General features: G+C 35.7%; 1 protein-coding gene and 1 long non-coding RNA gene across 2 annotated transcripts; one reads left to right on the top strand and one right to left on the bottom strand.

Moving 5' to 3' along the window:
* Window positions 1–3,708: 3,708 nt before the first annotated feature.
* On the bottom strand, window positions 3,709–4,629 carry LOC147643694 (uncharacterized). Its single transcript, XR_015271653.1, has 2 exons — window positions 4,515–4,629; window positions 3,709–4,454 (listed from the first exon to the last, which is right to left on the bottom strand). It is a non-coding gene; the product is annotated as an uncharacterized LOC147643694 (long non-coding RNA).
* A 5,986-nt stretch (window positions 4,630–10,615) lies between these two features.
* Window positions 10,616–15,088, top strand: LOC110178691 (uncharacterized). Its single transcript, XM_020945893.2, has 2 exons — window positions 10,616–10,743; window positions 10,886–15,088. Exons 1-2 carry the CDS (start codon window positions 10,666–10,668, stop codon window positions 13,832–13,834), a joined length of 3,027 nt encoding a protein of 1,008 aa, XP_020801552.2. The 5' UTR covers window positions 10,616–10,665; the 3' UTR covers window positions 13,835–15,088.
* The last annotated feature ends 1,489 nt before the right edge of the window (window positions 15,089–16,577 follow it).

Raw genomic sequence — 16,577 nt, 5'->3', positions numbered from 1 at the left:
CAGCATCCCCTCAAGTTAGGTTTTTAACACGACCCGTGCCCACTGACTTTTAGGTTTGCAGCTGAGGGGCTAGTCCACCTGGGTCGTAAAATGCCTTCCCAGGGCCAGGCAACCCTGGATCGTAAGTGGCCTTGCCGCAGTTTTGGGGCGAAGCTGCGGTCGACCAGTTTTTGATGCGCCTAACCCCCTCTGGCCCGCTGCGCTTGCCAGAACGAGCAAAGCGCGCGTTCATGTATGAAAAATTGATACCATAAACCGAGCTTCGGAACTCCCGGGAGAGGATAAACCCCAAAAAGAGTCGACGAAGGAGGAAAAAGAGATGCTGTTGACACAGCGAGGTGGCCAGAGACAGTCTGGCTATGGCTCTGGTAGATAAGAACCATAACGACGGTTGCATGCTGCCGGAGAAGTGGGAGAAGATAGAGACCATGTTGGCCGACATGGTAACCGACAGGTTGGTTAGCATGCCGACCGGTCCTATCCCCTCCTGCGACTCCTCAGACGTGGTCAGGGGGCAACGGGTCATCAGGTGTGACGACGGGTTCTCCAGGAGCTCCCTGGCAGATTGTGTGGCTAAGATTTGCGACACTTGGGTTGGCCATATGATTAGGCTAGTCTGAAGACACAAAACCTCCGTCCATACAGAGGACTGGACCATCCTCAGAGCGGAACAGGAGATGAAGGTGAGCCAACCTTTCCTCCTGCTGATAAACCAGCGCAAATAGGTCGCTCCGTTTTCATGTTATGTGGCGACAACAAAATACGGGTTTCATTTGTTACCATGCTTTTATTAGATCGGGTTGTATTTATGTATGTATGTATGTAACAGAATCTTTGAACACTATTTTCAAGGTTTTTCAAATATCTAAAAAACTTGAAACTTTTCATACTTCTCAAGGACCGATGACAATACAATAATTTGATAAAAAATCTTTCATTATCTTGATTAGGATCGAGACAGAGCTAGAGCGCGATCAGCGCATCATGAAATAATGAGATTACGAATCAGTTCGTAGGATATTTCCTAATTATATGTTCGAAAAAATTGATTATTGATATATCGAAAAAAAATGCGAAAAATAACTGATAGCTTAGAAAAAAAACACGCGTTTATAGATACCCACTCAAAAAAATATAAAATAAATAATCTATATATATAAATATGCTCTGTTCGTGTCTACTTCCTTTATAGACTTGAAAAGTTCTGAACCGTTTAAGCCCAAATTTTGACACAACCTGCGTTGAGGTTCCAGCTCGGTTATTGTATACTTTTGATCTTGATAGCTTATCTGCGTTTGCGAATATATAAGTTTTTTTCCGCGTTTCCCCGTGCCCATACTGCTGCGCGCTCTACAGGCAGCCAGCTGAATCGAAGCATTTCCTGTCAAACATCCCAAAAATATTGAAAGAAGAAATAGGAGATTACAATTTTATTTTTTTGTTCAGTTTCAGTAAAGCTAGAAACACACGATGCAAACAATTTGCAGCAAGTTGATTGCTGCAAACAAATTTGCACGTTTAAACACGAGTGAAAACATTTTGCTGCAAACAAAAAACTTGCAAAGTTGTTTTGCAGCAATATTTGTTGCTTGTCGTCTGTATACATTTTTTGACAGCTATCTTGGTTGCGTCAACTGCTTGCTTGTTTGCATGTGCTGTTTGCTTTCAGTCGAAGTATTGCAGCAAACAAAGCACAATGTGGTTGTTCCAAGACCATTTTGTCGTGTTCAGTGAAGCAAAAAGTCTTTTGCATATGTATTGGTATACACTCACACGCATAGGCAAGCGTCTGTATTGCAGACGAAATATACATATATATGTATATATAAAAAAAAAATTAAAATATATATATATACATATATATATATATATGGGCAATTCTCTGGAGAACGCAACCGTGGCCATAAAATTAAAAGTCAGTAAATGTCTGTTTTTCTTACATATGTATGTATGTTTATAGCGAATATATTGAATTTAACGAAAATAAGCTTATTTTACATTTATTCATAAAATATTTCGAAATATTTCAATGCAAAGTCGAAGGCGGGGAAATTTCTGTTTCGAACATTTCTACCGCACGTTTTGTTTTGATTATGTCTTTTAATGGAGAGTCACTATGTATTGATATTCCCACTTTTAAATCTTTGTTTACATTCAAAGAATATAAAGGAAAGGTAAAAGAAACGATGCGATACCCAAATACGGTAAATTTTCAACAGAAAACATAAAAGAATACAGCAAGAGTCTCTTGCTCAGAGCGAGAGCGAGAGAGTATGAACTGTTTCGGTTGTGCTCGCAACGAGAGCGCAAGAAAAAAATAGTTCGACAGTTATTTGCTCTGCTTGCAAGCAGTGTCAATAAAAAATAAAAACACGTGTAGACAGTAACGCAATATATTGCACGCAATAGCCATGCAAAAGTTTGCGTGCAAAACAAAAATTTATTGGAGCAAGAAATTTTCTTGCAATATTTGCATAGGTGTAAACATTTGTGCAAACTTTTGCTGCAAATTATTTTCAACTTGCTGCAAATTGTTTGCATCGTGTGTTTCTAGCTTAAGAAACGAAGTCATGCCACTCAAGAAGTCGAGTTTGGGTCGTCGTACTCGCAATACAGAAGCAAAAAGACGTAAGATTACGAATATGACTGACGCAGAGTGGGCCTCCAGCCGAGACTCTGAGCGGCTGAGAACAATGCAGGTGCACAACGCGGAATCAGCAGAAAGACGAGTAGATAGGCTTTAGAGAAAAAGATTGAGAGTTAGGCAGTCGCGTTCTGCAGCAATCGATTTGATTCACTCTCAAAATAATGAACGCAACAGGGCAAGGGTAGCTGAAGCGAGTTTAAAGCTAGCAGAAGATCAAAACCTGCAATACAATCGTCTTGCATTCCGATATAATACAACTGTTGTTTATAGCTCGAATCGCAATGTCGTTATTGGCCGGATGCATCAGGTGTGCACATACTGTCAGGCTCTCAAATTCAAAAACGAACCAAAAGGATTGTGTTGCGCTTTCGGGAAAGTGAAATTGCCTCAACTTGAAGCACCACCAGAGCCTCTGCACTCTCTATTCGCTGGATCTACTGCTGAATCGAAGCATTTCCTGTCGACCATTAGGAAATACAGCTCTTGCTTCCAAACGACGTCATTTGGTGCGGAAATTATAAATGCGCAATTCATGCCAACTTTTAAAATCAAAGAACAAATCTATCACAAAGCAGGTTCCCTGCTTCCGTTCCCAGACAGCGAACACAAATTTCTTCAAATGTACTTCATTGGTGATGATGGAGATGAAGTAGATGCACATTATTTCGACGCTACAGAAGCTTTTTCACGAAAAGAACAATTTGATGCGTTTGTTCAAAACAGCAAGCGATATGATGCCTTCGGATACCAATAAAACTGTCATTCATGCAGAGAAAACGGCTGCTGGAAAACATATCAGGAGATATAATGCTCCAACTATAGACGAAGTGGCAATTGTCATCGTCGGGGATCAGTTCCAACCTCGAGATATTATTCTCCATCGACGAAACGATCGATTGGTAAACGTCGCAGAAACTCACCGTTGTTACGATGCCTTGCAGTATCCACTCATCTTCTGGGATGGTGCAGATGGATACCATTTCAATGTGAGAATGGTATATCCAGTCAATTGTGTAGAAACGAATAAAAAGTGCAGCGCGATTAACTTTTACTCATACCGATTAATGGTTCGGACGACCGATGACAATCATATATTGAAATGTCGTCAGTTGTTTCATCAGTACATTGTCGATATGTATGCAAAAATTGAAACAGAACGTTTGCTGTTCCTCCGATTGAATCAGAAGAAACTTCGGTCCGAGGAATATATCCATTTGCGGGATGCTGTGATGAATGACCGTAATACAACCAACGTTGGAAAGCTCACGATTTTGCCATCCTCATACATAGGTAGTCCACGCCACATGCAGGAATATGCTCAAGATGTCATGGCATATGTTCGTTGCTACGCCCGTTCAGACTTATTTATCACCTGCAATCCAGTTTGGTACGAGATAGTGCAGCTGTTATTTCCTGGACAATCGTCTAGGATAGGCATGACATCACAGCCCGTGTTTTCAGACAAAAGCTCAAGTCACTGATGGATTTCATTGTGAAACATGGAGTTTTTGGATCTGTGCGGTGCTGGATGTATTCAGTAGAATGGCAGAAGAGAGGATTGCCGCATGCGCAGATACTGATTTGGCTGTATGATAAAATTACTCCAGACGAAATTGACGATGTGATATGCGCTGAGATTCCACGGGCAGAGGTTGAAAGGGATTTGCATGCAGTTGTCATCAAGAACATGATCCATGGCCCATGTGGTACCCTCAACCCAAGTTCACCATGCATGGTAGACGGGAAGTGTTCCAAGCGATATCCTCGAGCATTTGCAGTCAACACCGTAACAGGGGACGATTGGCAACTTTAAACATGAGAATTGGTGATATTGAGGTAGACAATCGTTGGGAGGTTCCATACTCACCCCTATTATCAAAATCATACAAAGAGAACATCAACGTTGAATATTGCAATTCCAGAAGAAGATCGTTGCTTCTACTACGTTGTTCATCAATTTCTTGACTGCGAGTCGCGTCCCGTTGCAGAGTTTCGGCTGATTTATATTCCGGAGCATGATAATCGGCACACCTATTTTTATACCCTTGCAGGGTATTATAATTTCAGTCAGAAGTTTGCAACGTAGTGAAGGAGGCACCCTCGACCATATAAAGTATATATATTCTTGATCAGGATCAACAGCCGAGTCGATCTAGCCATGTCCGTCTGTCCGTCTGTCCGTCTGTCCGTCTGTACGTCTGTCCGTTTCTACGCAAGCTAGTCTCTCAGTTTTGAAGCTATCTGAATGAAACTTTGCAATTAGCCTTCTATATACTCTCACTCGTATATATGTCGGAACGGGCCGGATCGGACGACTATATCATATAGCTGCCATAGGAATGATCGGAAAATTTTTACTAAAAAATTTTTTAACTTTTTCAGTTTTCAATAGAATTGGATCAAATTTGAGATATAGCCAATTTACTATACTTTACAATTTTGCATAAAATTTTATTAAAATCGGACTACTATATCATATAGCTCCTATAGGAACGATCGAGAAATTAATAAAATTAAAAAGTATAACTTTTTCGGGTTTCAACAGATTTTCATCAAATTTGAGGTATAGCCATTTTATATTAGTCTTAAATTTTGTGTTAAATTTCATGAAAATCGGACGACTATATCATATAGGTGCCATACAAACGATCGTTTGATGTAGAGGAAAAATGCAAATTTGTGAATGTAAAACTGAAAATATAATATGTATGGGTGAATGAAATGAATGCAGGTATTACTTCATTCACACAAATATATATAATTTATATTGTATGGATTCCTATTCATAGAAGTTCTATCTGCAAGGGTATATCAACTTCGGCGTGCCGAAGTTAGCTTCCTTTCTTGGTTTAATTTTAATATGTGTGGTGGCTTTCCAGGCAGATAAAGTGAGTTTAGAAATTCGGTAGGGTAATTAACAGCTTTCTCTGCCTCCATAACGGTATCTATCGACTTATATGTCATTTCGACAGTTTCTATGCTGGATTGGATTACATGATTGAGCTGGTAAACATCTTTGTTCTTGGCAGCGAGAATCGCTCGTCCACTGAGCCAATCGTAATTCCTATACTTTATTTGGATATCGGAGAACACTTTTTGGATAAGTCCTTCCTTTGATGTAACTAAATTACAGAAATTCTCGGGCAATAATATTGTTCTCGACGTCTCATTGAGTGGCAGCTTTCCATTCCCAATGTCCAGTAGCTGTCGTGAGAATACGTCGGCTGAGTCATCGTTCTGTAACTGCACCCGCATATTCGTCTTCAACTGTAATGTACGTACATGTTGCCACAATATATAATATTTCAGGCAAGCATTTATCTCGTCAGCTGGTGTTGATCGGGAAATCACAGGCAACGTTTGCCTGAAATCCCCTGCGAGCAATATCAACGCATTCCCAAATAGTTGGACAGCTCCACGCAAATCCCACAATGATCGATCGAGAGCCTCCCGCGATTTTTTGCGTGCTAAACTCAAACAATGAGTTTACATCTTTGCAATACTTTTCCCATGCCAGATGCTCTGGAAATGTTGCACATAGGAGTCTCGATGATTTGCATGTTCAACGGCAACTTCAGCGCTGAATGAGCAGTCCTCCCAATGTAACAATGTCGCAGCAATTCCAGATGAAACAAGAGCTAAAGCTATGTCCTTGTTAGCTCGAACCGTAGCCAGAATCAATGTAATGAGGAATGTTTTCCCCGTTCCTCCTGGAGCATCCAAGCTTCAGCTATCCTTGCCCTGTCGCGTTCATTATTTTGAGAGTGAATCAAATCGATTGCTGCAGAACGTGACAGCCTAACTCTCAATCGTTCTCTCAAGCCTATCTGCTCGTCTTTCTGCTGATTCCGCGTTGTGCATCTCCATTGCTCTCAGCCGCTCAGTCTCTCGGATGGAAGTCCGTTCTTCGTCAGTCATATTCGTAATCTTACGTCTTTTTCCTTCTGTATTGCAAGTACGACGACCGAAACTCGACTCCTTGGGTAGCATGACTTCGTTTCTTACTGAACCTGAACAAAAAAATAAAATTGTAATCTCCTATTTCTTCTTTCAATATTTTTGGGATGTTTGACAGGAAATGCTTCGATTCAGCTGGCTGCCTGTAGAGGGCGCAGCAGTAGGGGCACGGAGAAACGCGGAAAAAAACTTATATATTCGCAAACGCAGATCAGCTATCAAGATCAAAAGTAGACAATAACCGAGCTGGAACCTCAACGCATGTTGTGAAAAAATTTGGGCTTAAACGGTTCAGAACTTTTCAAGTCTATGAAGGAAGTAGACACAAACAGAGCATTTTTATATATGTATATAGATGTCACAGACGCAACGGATTACATTTTATTCAATAGTAAAGCGTTTGAGTATTTAAAAATCTTATTAATCTTATTTATCAGTACTCTATGCATTTGTGGGCTTTAAGCGAACGCAAGAAGAGAAAGAAGGGGAAACCGAAAAATTGGCGCTCTTTTCTTTTCCCGCTTTTTCACCCACTCGAGCAAATTAAAACAAATTTGAATTTCAGACAATCATTTAACTGAATTTTTTTCATAATTCATAGTTGCAATTATTTAATTCAATTGTCTAAGAAATAATATATTATAATAAATAATTTAGAAAAATGAAATAAAATAAAAATAAAAAGGTAAAAAAAAAAAATTTTTTTTTAAAACAAACTTTTCCAGTTTTCAAAACACTGTTGTGAAATTTAAGAATTTTGTGAAATTTTGTTTTATTCTAGAATTTTTTTTAAAATTCTATGCAAATCTGACACTATATCATATTGCGGTCTGCTTTTTTTGAATTTAAGATATATCCACTTAATATTATTCTAAATTTCGGTTTTAATGCTAAACTTTGAATATATATATATATATATATATATATATATAGTATCTACAGGCACATCTGTTCTATTATATTATTGACCGAATTTCAATCTACAAGGTTATACAAGTGTAGAAGTTAGCTATCTTTCTTGTTTGATTTATTTTCTGGCGCAAAAATAAACAACGACGACGGCTTTGCAACATTGGTATGAGCTTGTACAAATGACTATGCAAAAAATAAAGTTATTCAAAGTTAATACCACAGACTTCCAACGATTGACCATTCGATTGCTTAGTCGTCTTGGCAAAAGCCAAGCGAACTGGCAACTGAATCCGTTTAAATTGAAATAGAAGACCATTTGTAATTGTTTATCGACGGACAACCGCGTACCATTGCCAATTTCTGATGATTTAGATTCCACAGCACTATTATGATTGATCCAACCTTTAGTTCAAACAAGCGAGTTGAAAAATTCATCCTCATTGGTCACGCCGTCGATGGATTTGTATGAATGCAGTCCTCAGCGATTTGACTTTGAATAATATAATTCGAACTCTTGATGTCCTTATTCTTCGCTGTTAATATTTCTCGTTCTCTAATTCAATTACGTGAACTCGAAAAAGTTTGCCGGGATCAATCCAGTCGAAGCATCAACTGAAATATTGCCATTGCCAATCGCCAACAGTGGTCTTGTTCGTGGTAAATTGAAATTTCTTCACTTGATACCATATAGAGGACGATTTCAGGCAAGAATTAACCTCATAGGCAGAAATTAACATTAATTTTGAAAATGGAAGGATTTCTGGTGTTGTCATGCTAACTTTAACCAATTTAGCAGGTCAACTTTGTTAAAAAAAAAATAATATAAACTTAAGTAAAAAATTTTATTTTTTACCATTAATTAACGATCAACTTAACCATTAACGATTAATTAATTTTTTTAAATATTAAATTATCAAATTGGCAGGACTTTGAAAAAATTTTGGTAAAAAATTGAACGGCATATTTTTTCTTTCACAAATAATTAATAAGAGTTATTATTCAAAGTTGCCCTGTTTAATTCTTCGACAGGATGTTATTTTGATTATTTGTTCCTAAATTCATTAGTTGATTCTAAACTCTTTATTTGTTTATTATTATTATACCCTTGCAGGGTATTATAATTTCAGTCAGAAGTTTGCAACGCAGTGAAGGAGGCACCTCCGACTATATAAAGTATATATATTCTTGATCAGGATCAACAGCCGAGTCGATCTAGCCATGTCCGTCTGTCCGTCTGTCCTTCTGTCCGTCTGTCCGTCTGTCCGTCTGTCCGTTTCTACGCAAACTAGTCTCTCAGTTTTGAAGCTATCTGAATGAAACTTTGTAGTTAGCCTTCTATATACTCTCACTTGTATATATGTCGGAACGGGCCGGATCGGACGACTATATCCTATAGCTTCCATAGGAATGATCGGAAAATTTTTACAAAAAAAATTTTAACTTTTTCAGTTTTCAATAGAATTGGATAAAATTTGAGATATAGCGATTTTAATATACTCTACAATTTTGTATAAAATTTTATGAAAATTTATTTTATGAAAATCGGACTACTATATCATATAGCTTCCATAGGAACGATCGAGAAATTAATACAATTAAATTTATAACTTTTTCAGTTTTCAGCTGATTTTCATCAAATTTGAGGTATAGCCATTTTATATAAGTCTTAAATTTTGTGGCAAATTTCATGAAAATCGGACGACTATATCACATAGGTTCCATACAAACGATCGTTTGATGTAGAGGAAAAATGCAAATCTGTGACTGTAAAATTGCAAATATAATATGTATAGGTGAATGAAATGAAAGCAGGTATTACTTCATTGTTTTTTAACACAAATATATATAATTAATATTGTATGTATTCCAATTCACAGAAGTTCTATCTGCAAGGGTATATAAACTTCGGCGTGCCGAAGTTAGCTTTCTTTCTTGTTTTTTTTTAATTTTTCAATTGTTCTGTTATACACTTTTCATTTGTTGTTTCTTCTTGAGCTCTCGTTGAACGAGACTCTTTCACACAGTGATCTGTGTGATCTTGCAGGCAACTTGTCTTCAACCCCCTTATTACCAGAGAGGCACTTTCTCGAGAGAGTAACATGCTCTCTTGAGAGAGTGCACCTCAACGAATAGTGTGACCATAACCTACTTATATTAATAGGTCTGTTATAACTCGACCGTCCTGACATTAAGATAGCCCTGCTTACTCTGTCTTGGTATTTCTATCTATATCTATATTTACACCCCAAACGCCTTGATATGAATTTCGAGGCAACTAAAACTCGTCAATATATTTAAGCAAACATCTGTAATTTTTTAAAATTTTTCAATTACATACGGAGCCATATTTTATCGGAATGAGTTTTCTCGAAGCTCTCACAGTGCTGCCATAACATAATATGCCATAACATAATATATTCCGTAGCGATTTTTTTGTATTATTTTTTATTTCTTATTATGCCCTTGCAGGGTATTATAATTTCAGTTAGAAGTTGCAACGCATTGGAGGAGTCATCTCCGACCGAATAAGTATATATATTCTTGATCAGCATCCGTCTGTCCGTTTCTACGCAAACTATTCTCTGAAATTTCTTTGAATGAAACTTTGCGTTAGTCTTCTATACACTCTTACTCTTATATATGTCGGAAGTGATCGGACGACTATATAAAATAGGTGACACAATTGAATTTTGTTCTAATTATAAACGATCAAAAAATTCAAATAATTAAAAATTATGAATTTCAGTTTTCAACATATTTTCATCAAATTTAAGATATAACCATTTTATAATATTCTAGAATTTCGGTTTTTATTGTTTTATTTTTTTTTTGGCCGCGGGCTTAAAACTGGGTAACGTATTGTGTCACCCTTTTAAAAGGTTCACTAATTATGAGTGTATAAATTAAATGAAGTCATCATAGGTACCACCCCAATAAGCACTGATAACACGAAGATCAACCCCTTACATTACTATTAAAGATTTATATTATTTTAATTGTACCTAGTGCGCTCTTATTCAAATTAAATAGGTGTCGAAGGCAAATCTTGCTAATACTCTGTTTTATAAATTGAAACAATATTATGTAAAAACTAAAAAAAAAAATTTACATTAAACAATATATTACTTTTCTTATTTACGTTACAAATTATGTTTCTTAATCCAGACTTTCGAGTAATTTATTATTTATGTATCTTTGCTGTTTCAATGGGTTTACATAACGAAATGGTAAGAAAAAGCAACGCAGATATGGGAAAGATTTTACAAGCTTGTACATACAAATGCAACCTTTTTAATGTCTTTGATTACAATGTTGAAGTCCAAATACAAATTCATAAAGCTTAAATATTAATTTTAAATTTCATTGTAGCTGAAAAAATGTGATGACGCTATGGCCTACTGGAAATGCAAAAAAATTAGTTATACAAGAACTGAAGATCTTCTTTGCCTAAAACATAAGGACCACATTTTAATACGTTCGTGCGATATTAGCACTTGCCATTTGATCCCAGATAAAATAGGGTGTAATGAATTAAAACTTAATAAAATGCAATGTCCAGATGACCTTTTTGAAGTTCAATTGCCTGACAGCGGCATACATTGTTTAAAAATTTCACGTACTTTCGAATCATACAATGAACATTTTTGCTATGGCTCAAATAAAATTATACCAATGGATTTGACAGAGCCGGACATTGCCAAAGTTTTACAATTCCTTATAAAAAAGAATATAAGTGATTACTGGCTACCAATAAGAAGAGAAAATTCCTTTATGCCATTTGTAGTACGTTTACCTGGAAAATCATGGAAAAAAATTATTAGTGAGAATATAATAATATCGGTTAACGATTCTGAAAAACACTGCCTTAAGCATACAATTACGAATGAAAAAAAGTACCATAATGTTTTATTTACTGAAAAGTGTACGGTTCCCTTAAATATGGTTTGTGTTTTTAAGTATGACTTACCAACCAACTTAGGGTACCCTCACCAATTTGGTGATCTAATCTTTTCACAAAATGAATCCTTTTGTATCGATTTGTGGGCAATGGATAGGTGCATTCAAACTGAGAAATACTTAATCAATCGTAATTTATTTAACTGTGTATTATCCAAGAGTGTGTGGAATGAACGGGAAAAAAAAGGTTTTAAATTTAATTACTTTAATGATAATTTTGGCAATAAATGTATGATAGTTTTAAACTCATATAACTTGATACACGGTATTAATAAAAGCTTACATGGGTTTCCACCAATAAGTAAAAGTATTATAGGGTCAACAAATTCAAAAGAAATAAAAATGATTTTAAAAATGAAAGAACAGGATAAACAATTAACTCTTGTAATTTATAATCGAAAGTATTTATTCTTAAATAATGAACACGATATTGGTGTACAATGTTTTACTTACAAAGCATATGGTATATTAAGAAAGGTTAAGATTGCCATTATTTGGGAAAACAAAGATCAGAGCCATTCAGTTGTTCTAATCTCCCTGGCTCCGAATTATTCTAGCGAATATTGGTGTGAAGGTCATAGAAAATTTGATTTTCAGTTAGTAACCACTCAAAAATTCGTCGTTTTTAAAAATGTTGGACTTGATTTCGTTATACGCTGGGATGTGACATGTATTCATAAAAATAAATTTAATAGTTTGTGTGAAATATCACGTATGGGTCCAACACAAATTGTTAAAATAGTAGGTGATCTTTTAGAAAATATTAAAACCATTACCACGTTTGATAATCTTAAGGTAAAGCAAGTCAGAGTTATAAATTTTAAATGGAAGCCAAATGAGTTTTTCGTGTATTGGATTCATATAACTGCGAATTTTGAAACAAAAGAAGTATATACTAATGAAATCAGAAAAGCAGACCAGTTTATTAACAATAAATCTAAAACAAATCTTAAAACGCGTAGGTTCTATATAAAAATTTTTAAAGCATTAAATTCATACATGAATAAGAACTGGACTATACGCAATGCTGAGTACTGTTTTGCAAAACGATCTTTTTTGGAAGCTGGCATAAAAACCGATTGGATCGAAACGCGTATTGGAGATATAGGGATAACAAAAACATTATGTCTTCAAAATAATGGTATGTCATATACACAACTATGCCAAGGTGATTTTTTACGTGGAGCATATTGGTATAAATTGACACAACCATTATTTTGTAAGCCGACAAAAAATATCACGAACATTTTGTTTGATATATGGAACTCAAAATTGCTTATTTCTGAGCCCGAACAAAGTTTAAAAAAAGTTATTGAACTGATTTCTAAAAATAAGAATGCTCTGATTGCTGCGGATATTCACATAATATCAAAAATTATAAGAATAAATTTTAAAAGCCTTACGGTTTTAAATTCAGGCACTCTTTGGAAAAATTCAATTTGTGCAGTTATAAAGGCTTACAATTCTCTCACAAATATAAAAACTGAGGCTTTAAGAATGTCGGCAACATTAAACTCAACAAACAAGATATTGGAATCTTTTGAAGAGTCAATTGATACTCTTTCAATTTTATCGTTGTCGAATGAAACATTTTCTAATGTAAAAGAAGATGACTTTGAATTTAATAATGATATTATAGACTATCAAGATATTGGCGTGTCGGTAAAAATTTCGAAAAATCTTTTATATTTCTTAATAAATCCAATTATTGCTAATGTCTCTGGAATAGCTTTGTTTTCAAAATCTTTGTCTAGAAGCCTATCTCAAAAATCGTTAATTAACGAAAATTACCGTTTTTTACAATCAAATCATGATACAAGTGACTTTTTTAATGAGCCGAATCTACAACTTGGGGTATATCTACCAAAAGATCTTATTAGCAGCTTAAAATCATGTTCAGATTTGACAAAATCTATTTGTAAGAGTATTCCTCTAATTATTGTTAAAGTATACTCTAATGACAAGTTGTTTCAACACAACAATACAAATAAGATTATCTGCAGTCGTATAGTATCAATATCAATACCTAACTACAGTTCAATCCTGCCCATACCAATTCCACTGATTATACGGAAATCTAAAGGCCCGAAGCTAAGCACTTCAAATTCGTGCCATTATTGGAATAACGGCACTTGGGCAAACGATGGTATAACGATGATGAATACATCTGGAGCGCACAAAGATATTGTGGCGTGCTCTTTAAAACATTTATCACATTTTGCTTATATTTCTATTTTAGAGGGTGATAGTGAAAAAGTCTTTAATGGCGATTTGGCAGAGACTATAAAAATAGCTGGCTATATGATAATGTTTACTGGATTGTATTGCATTTTGATAGCTGTTTTAAAATTTAGTTTGTAAATTTAAGGCTCATTAAGGGGTTAAGCCAACCTGAAATTAAACAAGAAAGGAAGCAAACTTCGGCACGCCGAAGTTTATACACCCTTGCATATAGAACTGGAATCACTAAGAATTAATACAATATAAATTATATATATTCATGTTGAAAAAAAGCAATAAGTAATGCCTGCTTTTAATTTCAATTAATTTACCTTTAGATATTATATTTACAGTTCAAAGTGTTGCATTTTTCTCTATATCTTAAAATCAAAATTCCCGAATTATATAAAAGGGCTATATCTCAATTTTGATGAAAATCTGTTGAAAATTGAAAAAGTTATCATTTTTTATGGTATTAATTTCTCGGCCGCTCTTATGGCACAAAACTTTAGAAAAATATAAAATGTCTATAGCTCAAATTTGATAAAAATCAGTTGAAAACTAAAAAACTTATAATTTTTAATTGTAAAAATTTTTAATTGTTCCTATGGCAGCTATATGATATAGTCGTCCGATCCAGCCCGTTCCGACATTTATACGAGTGATAAAATATAGAAGACTAACTGCAAAATTTCGTATATCGACTCGGCTGTTGATACTGATCAAGAATATATATATCTTATATGGTCGAAGGAGACTCCTTCACTGCGTTGCAAACTTCTGAATGAAATTATTTATATATATTCCTCCTGCCACGTACTACTTTTACCTAGCCCGCGCGCTTGACAAATAAAGTTTGGGCATTGGAGTGGGAGATGAATCGATCAAAAGTAGGCGAAAAGATTGGATTTTGACCTCCTAATGTCATCACAAGCTTTAAGGCTGGCCTACTTCCGATTGGGGCTTAAATTTGCATCCATAAAAAATGCGAACTTTCTTCTGGCGTCGAGGACGAAATTTGGGGCTATTATTAAGAGTCAAGTAATGGGAAATCAGTGCTGTGCGTAAATAAATTAATATAAAAATAGTTAATGATTGAAATCATATGTTATGTCACGGCAGTATTTAAAGGCAATAATATTCATACCCAACAATTATGCAATAAGTCTTCAGTCGCAGCAATATGTATATATTTGTCATAAAAATAAAGTATTCAAGGTCAAGCTCATATGCATATTCTTCTGACATGAGGAAGTTGAGTGCGCAACGTAAATTAATATACCGTAACCCACATTACATTGTACACACGTAACGTAAACATTTTTGTCAAACAATTTTTAGCTATTAATATTGTTATGTTTCATTAATAAAATTAATAATAGTTCTAACTGCAAACAGAAGCTTTACTCATTCGCCAAAGGCTGTCGCTGCTCTTAACCCATACAATCAATCCACCTAGTTCAAGTTCTAGTTGAGACAACAAAAGCTAATAGTTTATGCACTCTCTCCCAGGCATCTCATCCTCTTCATAACTCATAACCTATTACTCTTGGGAACCTTCCTGGACACAAAAAAGCGACACCTTAAAGAACAAATCTATAACCTGAACACAGATTTCTAGAAGTCCTCCAAGTCTATTGAACAGTTTTTGATTCTTTCGACCAAACAACGGTTTCAAATAGGAGCGTATCCTGTCATCAAAAGCAAATAAAGCACTCCCAACGGATCGTTGGATCGGTCAAGAGATTTTAAAGCTCATCCGCAATTTTAAAAAAGGCTCAGCAGAGAAAAAACTCAATCCTACTTATTATTAATCAAAGATGGCCGCAATCGATGAAACGTGGTATAGATTTGCGGATAATGATCTAAATATTCTAGAGAAATTCCACAAAGTCTGTGATGAGTCATACGACAAGTACTAGAAAAGTAGAACCGTCATAACAGAGTCAATTGCTCAAACTTCGAGACAGACCCAGGGGAACGCAGACGCTGCAAGCATATAGCATATAGCATATAGAACAAGCTTCGGCTTGTCGCCTACAAAAAGGGATAGCCGATTCAAGCAAAAGGGCTCTGAAAGAGTTTTCAGAAACCGGAAAGACCATAAAGAGTGATTTGATAAAAAAAACACTATGGTCACAATCCTAAGAAATCTTCATTTCGGTTCATTAAGAATACGAAGACCCGGTCAAGGGAGGATATGACATGCAGTTTTTATTCAAACAGTGTTAGGGTCAACATCAAACGCATCAAGCAATAACGACGGAGATCTACTTAAATGGACGCAATTTTTTGATTTATTCAAATGCCTTGTCCATGACACTAACATGCCGACGGTACGAAAAATTTTAAAACCACCGTAACTGAGAGGCTGAAAGATTGATAAGACATATTTATCACAAACAGTGTCGATCCGAAGTCATTGAAGAAGTTGTAATACAAATATCGAGTCTCTGGCATCATTGAAGGGACTGGGCATCGATATATCTAGTTGGGATACAATAGTGATTGCCATTATCAAGCAAAATTTGGATTTTGCAAACACAGTCTTATACGAACGTTAGATTATTCTAGAGAAATACTAGACCTCGACACAATGCTCAGTTTCCTGGACCAGCGAATTCGAGTACTGGGAACTGGGAAAAGAAGCCAACAATCAAAAAAGGGAGCAGAAAGGTCAAACCAGCGTCAGCGCCAAACTGTACATTCTGCAAACAGAGTCATTGGCTATGAAAATGTGATGATTACCACAGCGAAAGAATACCCAAATGCGTTAATTGGGTACATCAACAAAAAATGTGTGTTTTGCTTCAGCAACGTATGAACGTATAATGCTATCACTGAAGCTCCACGGTACGTCATTACATATCGAGGGTATTGTATG

This window comes from Drosophila serrata, unplaced genomic scaffold (assembly GCF_035046125.1).
Source record: "Drosophila serrata isolate PLE 108 unplaced genomic scaffold, ASM3504612v1 contig_248, whole genome shotgun sequence".
Lineage (NCBI taxonomy): Eukaryota > Metazoa > Arthropoda > Insecta > Diptera > Drosophilidae > Drosophila > Drosophila serrata.
This window is presented reverse-complemented; position numbering and strand designations above follow the sequence as displayed.